The 14,604-nt window shown below is 44.6% G+C and overlaps 1 protein-coding gene and 1 long non-coding RNA gene across 11 annotated transcripts in view; both read right to left on the bottom strand.

Annotated features, from left to right (window-relative positions):
• Window positions 1-634: 634 nt before the first annotated feature.
• LOC147238731 (uncharacterized) lies at window positions 635-11,884 on the bottom strand. 10 transcript variants are annotated; one of them, XM_086198141.1, is made up of 15 exons: window positions 11,112-11,884; window positions 9,477-9,593; window positions 9,301-9,397; window positions 9,061-9,176; window positions 8,915-8,985; window positions 8,392-8,517; window positions 8,220-8,315; window positions 8,023-8,151; window positions 7,826-7,954; window positions 7,685-7,725; window positions 5,790-5,824; window positions 4,966-5,632; window positions 2,435-2,755; window positions 1,400-1,499; window positions 635-784 (listed from the first exon to the last, which is right to left on the bottom strand). In XM_086198141.1, the coding sequence occupies exons 2-14, from the start codon at window positions 9,532-9,534 to the stop codon at window positions 1,487-1,489; spliced, it is 1,899 nt and encodes a 632-aa protein (XP_086054267.1). In that variant the 5' UTR covers window positions 9,535-9,593; window positions 11,112-11,884; the 3' UTR covers window positions 635-784; window positions 1,400-1,486. The 10 variants fall into 10 exon arrangements, with proteins under 10 accessions (XP_086054267.1, XP_086054265.1, XP_086054272.1 ...); XM_086198139.1 differs by lacking the exon at window positions 11,112-11,884 and adding an exon at window positions 10,616-10,824; XM_086198146.1 differs by lacking the exon at window positions 11,112-11,884 and adding an exon at window positions 10,616-10,824 and having other exon boundaries at window positions 2,435-2,752.
• Window positions 11,885-12,104: 220 nt separating this feature from the next.
• LOC147238730 (uncharacterized) overlaps window positions 12,105-14,604 on the bottom strand; it is a 4,099-nt gene continuing 1,599 nt past the window's right edge. The window contains exons 2-3 of the long non-coding RNA XR_015111909.1: window positions 13,121-13,158; window positions 12,105-12,960 (exon numbers count right to left, since the gene is read on the bottom strand). This is a non-coding gene — a long non-coding RNA (uncharacterized LOC147238730). The remainder of the gene's footprint in view (window positions 12,961-13,120; window positions 13,159-14,604) is intronic.

Raw genomic sequence — 14,604 nt, 5'->3', positions numbered from 1 at the left:
AATCTGTCAGCTCACACGCGCGTTGTCATGATGAAAGAATTTTAATTACATGTTTAATCAGTAACACACTAGACTGGAAAAAGAACACATAACCCTTGTATAACAACAACAACAACACTAACTTAGCATTGTCCAAAATCCTACATCAGTGTTGCAAAGTGTCTCACCAGGACAGAGACATTCAAACACACGAGTCATAAAATCATCAGGACTTAAAAGAGAACGGATAAAAAAAAAAAAAAAATTACATAAATGTGGTGTCTCAAACATTTTTAATCATCACAACTCAAATCAGGACAAGTTTGCTTCATGAAATTATGGTATTTTCTATCCACCTTTTTATTAAATCATCAGCTTCGCGCCGTGTGACCTCGGGGTACCAAATTAAGAGCAGATGTTATGACAGACTGGACCTTATTTCAAGACAAAAGTAGAAGTTTTGGTCAAAAGCGTTCGTGTCCTCAGTGCACTGAAGCAGTCAACACATTGCAACCCGATTTTGGCAAAAATTAGAAAAATTTACAACGAAATCTGCTCAGTCTTCTTATATGAAGGAGCAGGGAGGAAGCAGAGGGGAGGAGAAGAGGACAAAGATGGAGGTTGTGTGTGTGTCTCTCTCTCTCGCTCTCTCTCTGTTGTCGCCGTCAAGCTGCCAGACCGCCAGGGACCTTTATGACTAGGAAGAGGGTGGACAGGTGTTGGATCCCGTAGTCAGTCAGAAGAGAGTCAGGAGCATCCAGGGTCCTGTCCACGAAGATCAACCGCATGTTGTCCATGTTCTGCCCTGTGGGGGGGATAAAACAACTATGAAATGTTGCTTTTTCTAGTCTAAGAACCTACAGTTCCACTCGAGTTCAACTCACAAATTCACGTTCATGAAACAAACAAAAAAAAGAAAGAAATTGCTGTTTACAGTCAATGTGTTGAAGTCGTTTCCTCTTCCCTCTGTCTCCAGTTCATATTCATAACGCTGACTCATCAGATTGACTGAGGAATGCCCCCCCTCCTCTTCTTTCTCTTTCTCTCACACAAATGCTTTTTCAACTCCTCAAGTTTTCCTTTTTTTTTTTTCCATTTTATTCTTTCTCCCAGTTGAGCGTCGCTGTGTAGACTCACCCTTAAGAGTCTGAGCGCAATTGACAATAATTTACAACGACTCGCAATCTTTTCCATCATTTAACAATTTTGTGTGTGTGTGTGTGTGTGTGTGTGTGTGTGTGTGAGAAAATCTGACATCAAGAGGCCCGGCAGCGTTTAAGACATCCCAAACATTTTGGCAACGGAATTCAACATACACAAGTAGAATATAGAATACAATAATAACAGCTACCTAACTTCATACACACACACACACACACACACACACACACACACACACCACTGTATGAGGGCTCCTTACCCGTGGGGATCAGTGCTGAGACCTTCTCCTTCAGCTGCAGGACCGTCATGCTCTTCATCTGCTCCTCCGTGTTGCACAGGTCCACCATCATCTTTTCTCCCTTGAAACCGAAAACCATCACTTGGTAGATTTTACCCATTTTTTTTTTTTAAAAAAGAAAAAGAAGTGTTTGTTTGTTTGTTTGCTGTTGCGCTGTTGACGTATATTCGCTCCGCACCTTTTCAGGATGTGGCGGTAAGTTTGCCAGACAAAATCAGCACAGTGACGTCACATATGAAATACTTTCACTTTTGTCACGAGTACTGCTGGTGTTTATAATAATAAAAAAAAAAACGTCTAATGAAAAAACTACCGGGATTAAATTCAAACTCCCCCATGGTGGATTGAGGCGTTCAGCTTCATGTGAAGAAGAAAACATTGATTTATTCATGGAGAACAAAGTTGTTGACGCTAATAAAACTTTTCTGGCATGAATCTGACCGGACCGGTTTTCTTCACTTTTTGTTTTTGTTTTTATTAAACTATCTTGCAGCTGCACTTTAAATTCAATAGACTTCAACAAGAAGAACAAACACAACTTGTTTTCATTGTTTCAATATAGCATGAGAAACTAATTCGGGTTATTTGGTTAAGTGGAAACAAACAGGGTTAGGGGTTAGGTGCTGCGTTCACGTGACTTCTCAGAAGTGGGAAAGACTGAGGGTGAGACTCTTCGTTTGCTCTGACCCGAGAATTCAGTCGAGACGCGGAGTTTGGGACTAGAAATGTCCACTCAGACACCAGCGGAGAAACGATACGACCGCAGAGACACCACTCTGAAGTTCGTCACCAGGCCGGATGCTCTTGATCCATTACGTGAGGATTAAAAATTTAATTAAGCGTACAAAATTTCCCGAATTCTGTTTGTTGAACAGGGTTGAATAGTGTGTGTATGAGCTGTGACGGGTCGTTGTCATTCTCAGCTCCAGACGAAGGAGACCAGTGTCTCCGGGCCGAGATGTCCTGCGGTCATGCCGTCACTCCGGAGTCTCTCACCGGCTGGTGTCGCAGCCTTTTGGATCAGGTGCTCCTCCTGCGTCCTGGTGTTTCATCCAAGTGTTGATCAACTCGTGGTTCCCGAGCCTCAACCTCGATCTGTTCTGTCCGCTTAGGGCCAATACAAATTTAAGTGCCCTGCGTTGAAGGAAGGAACCCTGCAGAAGTGCGATGCGGAGTGGTCCTACCCGGAGGTGCGCAGGCTGGCGGTGCTGACGGTGGAAGAGATGCAGTACTTTGAGGAGCACACCGCTCGTCTGGCTGCTGCGGAGTACTGCGAGTTCAAATCCGTGAGTACTGACACCGAAGATGTAGCTACTGCTGTAACCACAAAAAACTACATTTAGGTAACATGTTGTTGCCTCACATTCATTAGTTTGTGAGGAAAAGTGTAACTTGTGGCCTTGAAATAACCAATTTGTGGGAACAAGTTAAACCTTGTGGCCTGAAAGTAGTTCATTTGTGGGATCAAGTTCAATCTCGTGGCCCCTAAGTAACTAAATTGAAATTTAGTTTACTCAATCTTAAGCAATCAACTTTTGGAACCAGAGGAAGAATGGAACCGTTCCAACTGGGGTGCGGGCTCATGTTCCTCACATCCTGTCCCACAGTGTCCCAGCTGTCGGACCTATGTGGAGCGGGTGGACCTGACCAACCTGAGCGTCAGCTGCACCATCTGCCTGGCACTCAAGAAGAAAAAGTTTGAGTTCTGCTGGCAGTGTTTGAACCAGTGGAAGGGGGCGGCTCCACGATCCGACCGTTGCAACAACGACGGCTGCATCAACCACAACCTAGAGCTCCTCAAGAACTGCAAGACCACCGACCTCCCTCAGGTGGAGGGGGTCAAGGACTGCCCATCCATCCGTGCCTGTGTCACCTGCGGTCAGATAGTGGAGCACGACAAAACGGGCTGCAAAAACATCATCTGCCCCCGTTGTCAGGTTGAGTTCTGCTTCGTGTGCCTGAAACTGACAACCGAGTGCCTGAAGACAAGCTACCACTTCATTCCCTGCCGTGATGGGGTGGCCCCCCGTCAAACCTCCATCCCAGTGTGGCGCAGGAAGTAGGCGGGACACGCTGCTTCCTTTCATCACCCTGGAGAGGTCTTTGCTATTCGTATGTTCCTTACAACTTACTCATTTGAAGAGAATGGTAGAAAAAGCACTCCCGTTCTTTAACTATGCAGATACTTGTATTAAAAAAAATTATAAAGTAAAAGTCAAAGGCATAAAGGAAAATGAAGAAAAATGTTTAAAAAATAAAACATCTATGGAAGCCAAGAAAGGCTGAACCTGAAATTATTTTTTACATCATCTGATTATGGTACCACTCATTAAATATAAGTTATATACAAGATACTTATCTCATCAGAAAGCATTATTAATATATTATTAATAATATTATTGTTATCGCTTGATAGTGGGTGAATTTATTATGTTACCATAGGATGATGGTATAAAAAACTGACTTCAAGTACAAAATTTCACAGATTCTGTTCTACGTTGTTACAGCTCGTGGAATTTACTTGACCAATGGGAGGAAAAAGATCAGTTTCCAGTGTCAGAAACAGAACTAATGAACATGAAAACACACCTCAGGTCTGCTTCTTAAGGTCTGTTCACACCAAACACCACGCAAGTTTTTTGCATGTTAAGTTTACATGTAAAGTTTTATGTTGAGAGGCGATTAGACGTGAGTTCGCGTGTACACTCGCCGGGCGGCGCCAATGACTTGAATAATGTGGCACATTTTTTTGTATTGGCGTCTACACGCAAATTGAAAATAGTCAACTTGCACAACAAAGTTGCGTGACGTTGTGTCGAGAGCCTATCAGCATTGAGACTTCCCTGGCATCAGTGGCGTCATGTCAACAGTCTTGACGCGCTGTAGTTGGTGTCCATCCGTGATATCCTGGCACCAACCCTCGCCAACAGGTCATCAAACTGGGCCCTCGTCAGCCTGCAGTAGTGCTTGACATGGCCATCGTCCAGGCGCAGTTCCTGGAGAGAGCGGTGAAACTCACCCAGCTGCGTGCGCCTCCGGATTGTGCCATGGATCCAGATATGGCGGCGTTTAGTTTTCCGCCGTATCTGGGACTTCTACAACAGCTACAAGACAGCAACGGTTGTAACGTCAACTATGGTTGATGATGGAAATAAACTCTGCTCGTGGGGGAAAGGGTTTGCGCAAATGACGGCAATAATAACAAACGATACAGCAGTCAAATTTGCGCGAATAAAGCGACACGAAAATTCGCATGCCGTTTGGTGTGAACGCGCCTTGAGACTGTAGAGATACCACAATTCTGATCCAATGAAGTGACAAGCCTATTTTTAAAATGTAAATAGACATTTTTTGGAAAGTGGTAAACATCATGTTACAGAAACCTGGAAACTTGAATACTGAAGTAAAAATAAAAGTTTGTGTCACAGTTAATAGGAGTCATGCAGGTCTGTATGTCGAAGACGAGCATTTATTTCTAAGTTAATCCCATCAGTTTATTTCAATTTAAGAAAAAGAGCACTCCTCACCTCCACGGCTCTCTCTTGAATTGGCCCTCACTTTTTCTAGTTCTTCTTATCCGTCTTTGACCTGCATTGTTTTTTATCTTCGTCAGCACTGGCACGTTCCTGTCTAGAGTGAGGACATCCCAACGTCGCTCCTCTTGGCCTGGTTTTCTGCTTGCGATGGGTGAACTTGTCCTTTCTCCAACCAGGCGTTTTGAGGAAACACAATCAAAGTCTGTTTGTTTCATACTACTTCCTTCGACTCTTTCCTCCCACTCACATTTATTTTGCAAACCAGAAGCTCCCGCAAGGTTTACTCTTGCTCTGCTCTTTCCATCAATCCTGTCCTGCTCTTCCCAGAAAAAGTCTTCTGCTTTCAGTTCTGTCCAAAAGACGACACCGTTTCCTCCAGTTTGCTCTAAGTTTTTTGCACATGGATGTGGCACACCAGTTTTTGCGAGTTTCGATTTTTGTGAAGTGCAACAATCGCTTTCGGCTTTGGCGACTATTCCTGGTGTCCTCCGTTTCCGTGGCTTCGCACACATCGGCTCCGGCTTTTCACCTATGAAGGGGCTCCAGTGTTTCTCTTCATCGTCCTTCAGTCCCTCTCCTCTTTCCTTCTCATCTCGTCTTCCTTCGACTCCTGAATGTGGGAACTGAGCCTCCTTGACTTTTACGGAACATTTGTTCACTTCGGAAAGAAAAACCCCGGGAGGTAGAGCGTCAAATTACAGTCAACCGCAGCAACTAAGTCTTAAATTGTTTGGGTACTACATAAAATCCCAGATTACTTAAGGGTATTACATACTGGCAAAACAAATCTAAACAGAGACCATTTATGCGCTTACCCTTCCGATACATGAGCAGGTAAGCTCTGCAAGACCTGGAAGAGGAAAACATTTTGTTTGAAATTGCAAAAAAATGATCACTTTTCGGTCTACGGACAGTTTTAAATGGTGCCCGGCATGTTGGTCGTGATGTTACTTGAGATTTATTACCAGATCTCAAAACTGAATCCACGTATTTTGGTGAAATTTGGTGGGAAAATAAAACAAAGAAGAAGTAACTTTGGTGCTCTGGTTTAAAGTGTAGTCTCTTGATGCTGAGGGCAGTTCCAGACCAATGGGAGATAGCAATTACGCACGTCATATCATACACAGACATCAATCAGACTGCTAGAATCCATGTAAAATAGTTGACAGAAAAACGTCTTGGCCTCGAGAAAAACATCTAGATTGTATTGCAGAAGATGTATTTTCAATAAGATGGTCAAGATTTCTGAAAAGTGTTGGCATATCTGAGAGAATTTCATTGAGAGACAAGTAATACGCCCCCTGAATTGGTCTGGATCATGTTCTTGAAGTAGACAACCTAAATTGTCGGGGGGGGGTGGAGCCTATCCCAGCGTCTACGGGCGAGAGGCGGGGTTCACCCTGGACAGGTCACCAGTCCATCACAGGGCCAACACATAGAGACAGACAACCATTCACACTCACAGTCACACCTACGGTCAATTTAGAGTATCAATCAGCCTCGTCCCCTCTTGATGTCTTTGGACTGTGGGAGGAAGCTGGAGTACCAGAGAGAACCCACACAGGAACAGGGAGAACATGGAGACTCACACAGAAAGATCCCACGCCCGAGCCGGGACTCGAACCCGGAACCTTCTTGCTGATGCAACTGTACTTATTACAGATATAACCAGTACCCAACATGGCAGGGGTTGCCAAACTTTCCAGCTGAGGACCTCCAAGACAAAAGGAGCCGATCACAGGTCAATTCAAACTGATTTCAATCTCAACTGATGTTTTTATCAGTGTGACTAATGGCTGTCACCCCGGTTAAATATGGCCCTTCTCCTCTGTGGTCCATCAGTATTTTTTGGTACCCCATAGACCTCGGTTCAAGGCGTCTATCCCCTACCTGTTCTGAGGCCATTGGAGGTGTGCCTGATGCGTGAGCCCTATGAAGGGCCCCCAGGTTTGATTGACCCCTGTGCGACAGACCCTAAAGAGGGGTGATGTACTAGTGTGTAGGGCACCCTTGGAATTAGAGGAGTTTGGCGAAGGACGCGTGAGGGGCGCATGCCTGACTCTTTGACGATGTGGTCAGCGAGCAATGTTTGTTACCCTGCAGACCCACCCTGGTTGAGGTTACCACCACTTGGCTTCTGCTACAGTTTGAGTTGCATGAAAATATTGGCATGTCATTGATATCCGCAGACATGATCTCTAAAAATATATTTGTCCAGTTTTTCTCATCTATCTTTTATGATGGAGGAACAATTCAGTAAATATGTAATTGATCGACTTACTCAAATATTTTGGCTATAAATAAAAACAATTCTGAGCATTCACACTGTTTACATGAGCGTTTTAGCATGTATAAATTGTATTTACATGATTTTATATAGATAACATTGAGAAAATATATATATATATATATAAAGTAAATCAGTTGTAAAAATATTGGAATACTGGCAAAAACAAAGACTAATACCAAGCATCCATGAAGACCCTCACAAATTTTTTTCACATAAAATTATGACTTTGAAATTGTTCCTCACTACGACTTTAGTTTTTTAAATACCTGTTTTTCCTCAGTACTCTGTCACAGTTTTGTTATAATTAAAATGTGCTAATTTGTCATTCACACACACACACAAGGAAAACAGAAAAGTCCGAGGGGGCAGGACTCGTGAACTCTCACTGCACACGGCGACGACATCAACAGCAACGTTTACCTCAAAGATCTTCTGTCTCCCTTAAAAAGTGGTTCCTTGACCTGCGGGAAAATAACAATCACAGCCAACATGATGGATAATTAGATTTAGGAAATTGTACCGTTAAAAAACAACAACAACAAACTTTTAAACAATCCTCACAATTTCAACGATGAGGTCGTTGAAGTCATACCACTCCCCGTTTTCAAAGGATTTGATGAGTGCAGTGTAATGACCCCCTGTCAGAGTACCAGAGTGCTTCACTAAAGCGTAGAGGTCATACGTGAAATCCTGAGGAGAGAGAAACCGTCATTGATGCAAAGTAGGGTGAATCATTCCTGCGATTTATAAAAACATACCTCCAGGGATAAAGTTTGAGGTACTTCAACTTGGTGCTTGAGCTTCACGTAACAACTGTACGTGCTGTCAAACCTGAATCTCTTCAGCAGGAGGGTCAGAATCTCTGGATGGTGCGTAACCTCGCATTCCTGCAACCCCATCAAAGCGTCAACACGCGACGCACAACAACCTTTAAACGCAAAGATTCGTGGCTCACAAATTCAGCGTCTCGCTTCCTCTGGCAACGGTTGCAGTAGATCTTGTTGTCGCCGCTGAATATTTCACGATTGAAGAATGATTTTAACGCTGTCTCCTGAAAAGATAGCGAACTAATTACTTCTCGGGCTCTGCTTTGTTGTGTTCAGGAGGATTCTGCATCAGTACAGTACCACGCTGTGGATGTGAGGATGCAGATCTTCCAACGCCAGCGGAAGAATCCAAAAACAGCTCCGAGAATCGTTCCTCTCTTTGCATTTGAGGCAGGCGGTCTTGTGACTGAGCTCCCCTCGGAATACCTAGATGATGCAGCAGACGATAGAGGGCGTGATAAGAGAATAAATTAGGCCGTTATCACAAAAACAAAAAGCAGGCTTATTATCTTGTGATGAATGCACCATGACTTGAGACAACGAAAGTTGCCCCATGCATCAGGATAACAAGTCAATCATCTTGAGTTATTGTCTCATATCAAACTTACGATCACGTGATGACGAGATAATATTCTGCTGTCTCCAGTTAACTTATCTTGTTATCCGGGGTTAAAAGTCTGCCTTTCTCTGCTTCTGTTAACTTCTTCAAATTTTCCATGTTTCCAGTCAAACAATAACAGAGCGACCACCTTGCCTAAGGGTTCAAACCCTTGGATTACTCTACCCCCCCCCTCGAGCGACTCGTTCTGGGATTCACTCCTACCTGGGATGCCTCCGGACAACTCAGGGACAAGATCTTCTCAAAGTACTCTGCAGCGTCACATTGCTTGTATACTGCAAGAGAGGGCGAAGGTTAGATGTTTACAGTAAGAATGGAACGAGCGTCTCGTTCGCTCCTTGGAATCTTACCGTCGGTGATCCCCAGCTCTTGTGCGATGGCACGTGTGTCGGCCGTATCTTTCTCTAAATGGACAAATAATCTCGCCAGGTGTGAGTCGAAGGTGGACGAATTGTCACTGCTGCACCTGAGCCCGATGTGAAAGGTAAACTTTTTCTATTGAGCCGGACATGTCGAAGCAAGAACTCACCCCGAAAAAAAAACCCAACCCCACACACAGTTAGAAATGTCAGAAAGATGTTGATACACACAATTTTACCGTCTCCCGGAATTCCACAGTCATGAAAAGCACCTGGAGCACGCTGTTCAAATAGCAGGTCAGACCCGGACTGCTCAGGCCGTGATAATCTAAATCATGAAACGGAGGGAAACGTGGAGTAAATAATTGACATACCGTCACAATAAAGCCATTTTTCATGTGTCTGACCTGAGATTTTCATGTCATTTAGTTGCTTTATTAGCTTGCTGACAATGTCATGAGCCATACTGACGTCCTCGGAGTTTTGACATTTTCAGATGATTACAAATGGTGTGTAGGCGGAGCCTGCGGCGGCACGTTCGGCAAGCACATGTTAAGGGACAAGAAGCTTTCATGAAATAACGAATCAAACTGCACACAATTTTCAACACAACACAGTAATTTGGCACGTTTTCAACTGGATATGCAGAATTTACTTCCAAAATCATTCATGCCAGCATAAGTGTACATTTTACATAGCAAGCACACAGGATTAAGCATGAACGATATTGGATTATTATGAAGTTAAATTTCTAACTGTTGGTGTCAGTGCCTCTCTTTGGTTTACTGCTTAGCGCCACGTTAGCATGACACACACGAACGTTAGCACAGGTTCCATCAATCAAAAACATGAGATTTTTAGCATAGGATGCTGAATTGTTGCTGAAAACAAGCTCTGTGACAAAGTTGTTTTTTTTTTTTTAAAAGTTGCCGCTTTTACTACAATTGTACCATTAATGCAATCTTTGGAAGTACAAAGCTATCGTTTACGAATGACTTCGGCATCACCACCACTGGCTTTGCGCTACTGACCACTCGTTAGCAACTGCACTTTTTTTTTTAACCGATAAGCAACTAGAAAATCCACGAGTGCCGTATTTACTGATGTGTGTCAGTCTGTAGAGAAATAATCAGAATCAGGCACTGAACCCCAACGCACAGAAGAAGAAGAAGAAAAAACAACAACAACTGACTTTAAAACGCGGGAACCGGACATTGGGGGGGGGGGGGGCAATTTTACTTCCGGGTTTTACACAAGCTGTCGCAATCTTAACCCTTTTAGCACCACAATATTAGATACATTTATTAAAACGCCTGGTTGGTAACACCTGGAGGAGTTACGGTAATTTGAAATACCCCTCCGCTGCGGCGTCATCGGTGATCCCCGTGGTTTTAAAACACCTGTCGGCACACTGCGGAGAGGCTGTTTCACGTTTTACTACAAACATTACGCCAGCAGTCCATGTTGGAGAGTAATAAACATCCAGAAGCACACGCCATAATAATACAGTAAAAGAAGTGGGAGGGTAAAAGACGTGACTACTCACCGTGCAGCATTCCTCCCTGACGCACTCTTTTACTTTCACTTTAGCACACCGGAGTTCAGAAGGAGGAACTACAGCGCACGAACTTCAGCTCTTTATAAAATCTCCCAGCCTAAAGCTAAAGCTCTAAAATCGTGCGAAGGAGTCAGTACTAACAAAAAAATACAAGGAAATACGTTTTTCTTATATTTTCACTTGTGGCTTCCGGTTGGACGCACGTTAAGGCGGAAGTTAAATCAAATGCCACTTAATATACTGCAACAGCAATGGACCATCTTTTACAACGTATTGATAAATATATTGAGGAGTAAACGAGAATTCTGATCTAATTGTTAATATTGTTCTTCCTGGACAAAACAATATTTTTTGTATGAGACAAAATCATCTTTAACAAAGAAGAGCAGACCAAGAGGTGTGTGTGTGTGTGTGTGTGTGTGTGTGTGTAGTGTGTTGTGTGTTTGTAGTGTGTTGTGTGTTTCTGTCGCGCAGGTTTTCCTACCGTGGCATTCAGGGGAAGGTGGATGGGAGGGAAAACAAACAGTTCACTGAAGTTTCCGTCTCATGGCAGAGATTCATTTCTTTATGGAATATTTGACGGCTTTCCAGCCTCTGGTTCCAAGGACTTCAGGTTCTGCAGCGATGCAGCTCTCTCACTCAGGTCTTCCTGGTACTTGGTTCCTGCTCATAAACTTCCCCAGGTGCCTTTCCACTGCAGCAGCTTCCTCTGCTGTCCAGCTTTGCTGGTGTACAGGTTTTATTTTCCTTAAGTCGGCATAAAGAGAACACATCTTGATCATCAAATCATGTGTGTGTCACTGAATTTAATGCTAATGTGCTGTTGAAGCAGCCACAGCAACGACGTGATCAAACACTCAGAACTCCTGCATGCAGCTGGAGAGGAGTCGCGCAGATGTGGGTAGCACACCTGGAATCGGAGAGGCGGCGATTTCACACAGGAGAGGAACGTGGATCCTCCTGTGCTCCACCCTCCAAAAGTTCCTGTGAGACAGTGACCACGCCATCCATTCTGCACTGTAGTTGACACACTTGGAGCATTCATGGTGCTGCCTGACTGATCTACGATGGACTGAACCACATAAACAGGATAATTGCACCGAATTATTTTGGCACGAGACCCAACACTGAAGAAACCATCATTTGCTGCCAGGGTGTGTTTGGAGCGCCATGCAGCTTCACTGGGAATTCCATCACCAACCAAAATCTTCCATTCTCCTTCTTTGCTGCGCTCCACAAGGATCCACCTCATCTTCTGAAGCTCTACAAAGCAAAGAAGGCTGCAGGTTCACTCGGCACAAAGGGAATCTTCCTCACTCCCTGAACGCAGCTTCATCAGACAGAGCAGTTGCTAACTGTTCACCCGCAGTCGTGAAGTCTTCAGGACAGGAAGTTGACCAAACGTAAAGTTTGACTCAGATCAACCAGGCAGGGAGGACTTATCGGAGTTTTGATTTTCATGGCGAATCTTCAAAACTCGCCATCACGCCGTGGTCTCATCGTTTGACCCGAAGTCACAGGCTTCAAGGGTTCTCTCCAAACTCTCTGGGAGGGTGTGACCAAATCTGAGCAGGACACCATGAACAGACTAAATGAGGACATCTCAGTGTAAAATATGTCATTTCCTGTTTCCGGTAGGTGGCGCTGTGATTAAGGGTCAATCCTGACCTGTAGATGCGTTCAGACTGGGATGTTGATCAAACATGAAGTTTCAAACAGATCTGATCACGTGGGAAGGATTTATAAGAGTTGAGGTTTCATTTTAGTTTGACCCTGAAAATGAGGTGAGACTGCGGTCTCACAGGAATGACAGGTAGATGCTGCCACCTAGTGATCCAATGGAGAATAGCACGTAATGACACAAACGTTCTCCATTTTTTATTTCTGGGAACGGTTTCATAGAAAACTGTGACTTCAAATATACTGAAATTTCTTCAAGCCTGATGCGAGTAGCATCCTTTCATGTTTAACGTGTGTCATTTGTTCTCTCCCATGGCAGTGAACTCACCACAGAAGCGGCACGACATCGCACATTCAGCTGATGTCATGTGATGAATTAATCACTCCATTCATGCAGACTTTATGGTTTTATTTTGATTATTTTGTCGTCACCTCTGTCTCCCTAAAGACAAGTGCACCTGGTGGAGGTGCCGCTGAGAGTGGGATGTTTCCACGTTGCCATGACAGCACGAGGCAGCTCACCTCACCCTCCTCCTTCTGGCGTCCGAAGAGCAGGATCAGCTGCCTCTGCATCTCCATCTTCATCTACCACTCCCTCGCTGCGTTTGACCAACTTTTCAAAGCCCATCATGCGTTTCATTTGTCTCCTGACGCTGCGTTAGTGAATTAAAAAAAGAAAAAGAATATTGGCTTTGACCCAAGTTTTGAGAATGTTCCCCTTAATTAAGTAGAAAAGTAAATAAATAATAACAATGATGAATAAGCAATTTCCCCACTGAGGGACGAATGAAGGTTGATCTTCTCTTTTCTTACCTGAGAACACGAAGTAAACACTGACTCAGCCGCGCAGGCTGCAACAAAAAAAAGGCAGGGGTGCTCTGAGTTGAGAGTAAAGTGGTATTTATGAACAGGTTCACTACGTGACAGGCAGTCAGAGTCAGCAGTGTCTGTGGTTGCATGGTTGTGTTCGCAGCGTAGCAGCACAGGACAGCAAGAGGGAGCCGATGACATCTGGACAGGCAAGTTCAAGAACCTTGGGACACGAGCCAGGTGTACAATCCTGAACCAACCAGCCCCACGCTGTTTACGCCAGTACTGGTCCATAGGGAAGAAACTGTCCATGAAGCGAACGCAATACGGTTTTTTGTCACTTCCAGGCTGGATGACCGCAATCCCCTCCTATCAGGCTGCACCAGTGAGTCCCTAAAGCCTCTCCAGCTGGTCCAGAACGCTGCGAGAAGAGACCGTGTGTGAACACTTGGTCCTCTTCGCGGTGGAGGTGGCATGGAATGAAACAGAAAGAGGCCAGTCTGGCAATTCTTCACAAGGAGACTCTTTATTCGAAGTAGGCAATCAGGTGTACGACATAAAAGGGCGTGACAGAGGTCCAACCATCAACGCGGGCAGATGGAAACTGGCGCCTTATATACCCGCTCATAGTGTTCCCCCACAGCCCCTACCAGGAGCAGGGAACTCCCTCGATCCACAGAAAACTTTCTTGGCCCCTGGCACCACATCAACCACCCCCAGAAATTAACATTCTAAAATTCACCCATGATTTATTGTTATAGTTCATTAAAAATTGGCCAAACCCTCAATATACTAAATTTGCATAATTCATAATAGCAACAACACCCCCGCCCCCCACCTCTCAATTCTGCCACCACGAAACCTCCTTCCGCTGCTCGATGCCTCCGATCCTCATCGTCACATCCCTCTCTTCTGACAGGTGGAGCATCCGCCTGAGGACCACCGCCACCAATGCACGGTTAATAAAATAAACGTGCATCATCAGTAAATGGCGATGCCGCAAGCTGAATCGGTCGCCGCGCGCAAATCCGCTCTGTAACTTTCTGTGCAAACTTCAATAAAGTGCATGTGCCATTATTAAAGTGCTGTGCCAGCTGTTAAAAACAACCTCTATGCATCACTGCCGTAACGAAGGGCTCTTCGTTACACCATGTCTCTCCTGTACTGGCGTCTCTGCATGGCTCCCGGTCGAATTCTGAATAGAATTAGAAATTCTCCTTCTAACACACAAAGTCCTCAACAGTCAGGCTCCTTCATCCCTGACAGAGCTCATAGTCCCCTATTACCCTGCTAGAACCCTTCACTCCCAGGATGCAGGGTTCCTGGTGGTTCCTGGAGTTTCTAAAAGTAGAATGGGAGCCAGAGCCTTCAGCTATCAGGCTCCCCTCCTGTGGAACCGTCTCCCAGTTTCGGTCTGGGACGCAGACACCCTCTCAACCTTTAAGAGCAGACTTAAGACCTTCCTTTTTGATCAGGCTTATAGTTGG

The sequence above is a fragment of the Aulostomus chinensis genome, chromosome 24 (genome assembly GCF_037954235.1).
Source record: "Aulostomus chinensis isolate RoL2024-O1b breed Wild chromosome 24, RoL_Achi_v1.0, whole genome shotgun sequence".
Taxonomy (NCBI): domain Eukaryota; kingdom Metazoa; phylum Chordata; class Actinopteri; order Syngnathiformes; family Aulostomidae; genus Aulostomus; species Aulostomus chinensis.
The sequence above is the reverse complement of the archived record's forward strand: the minus strand, read 5'-3'. Positions and strand labels throughout refer to the sequence as shown.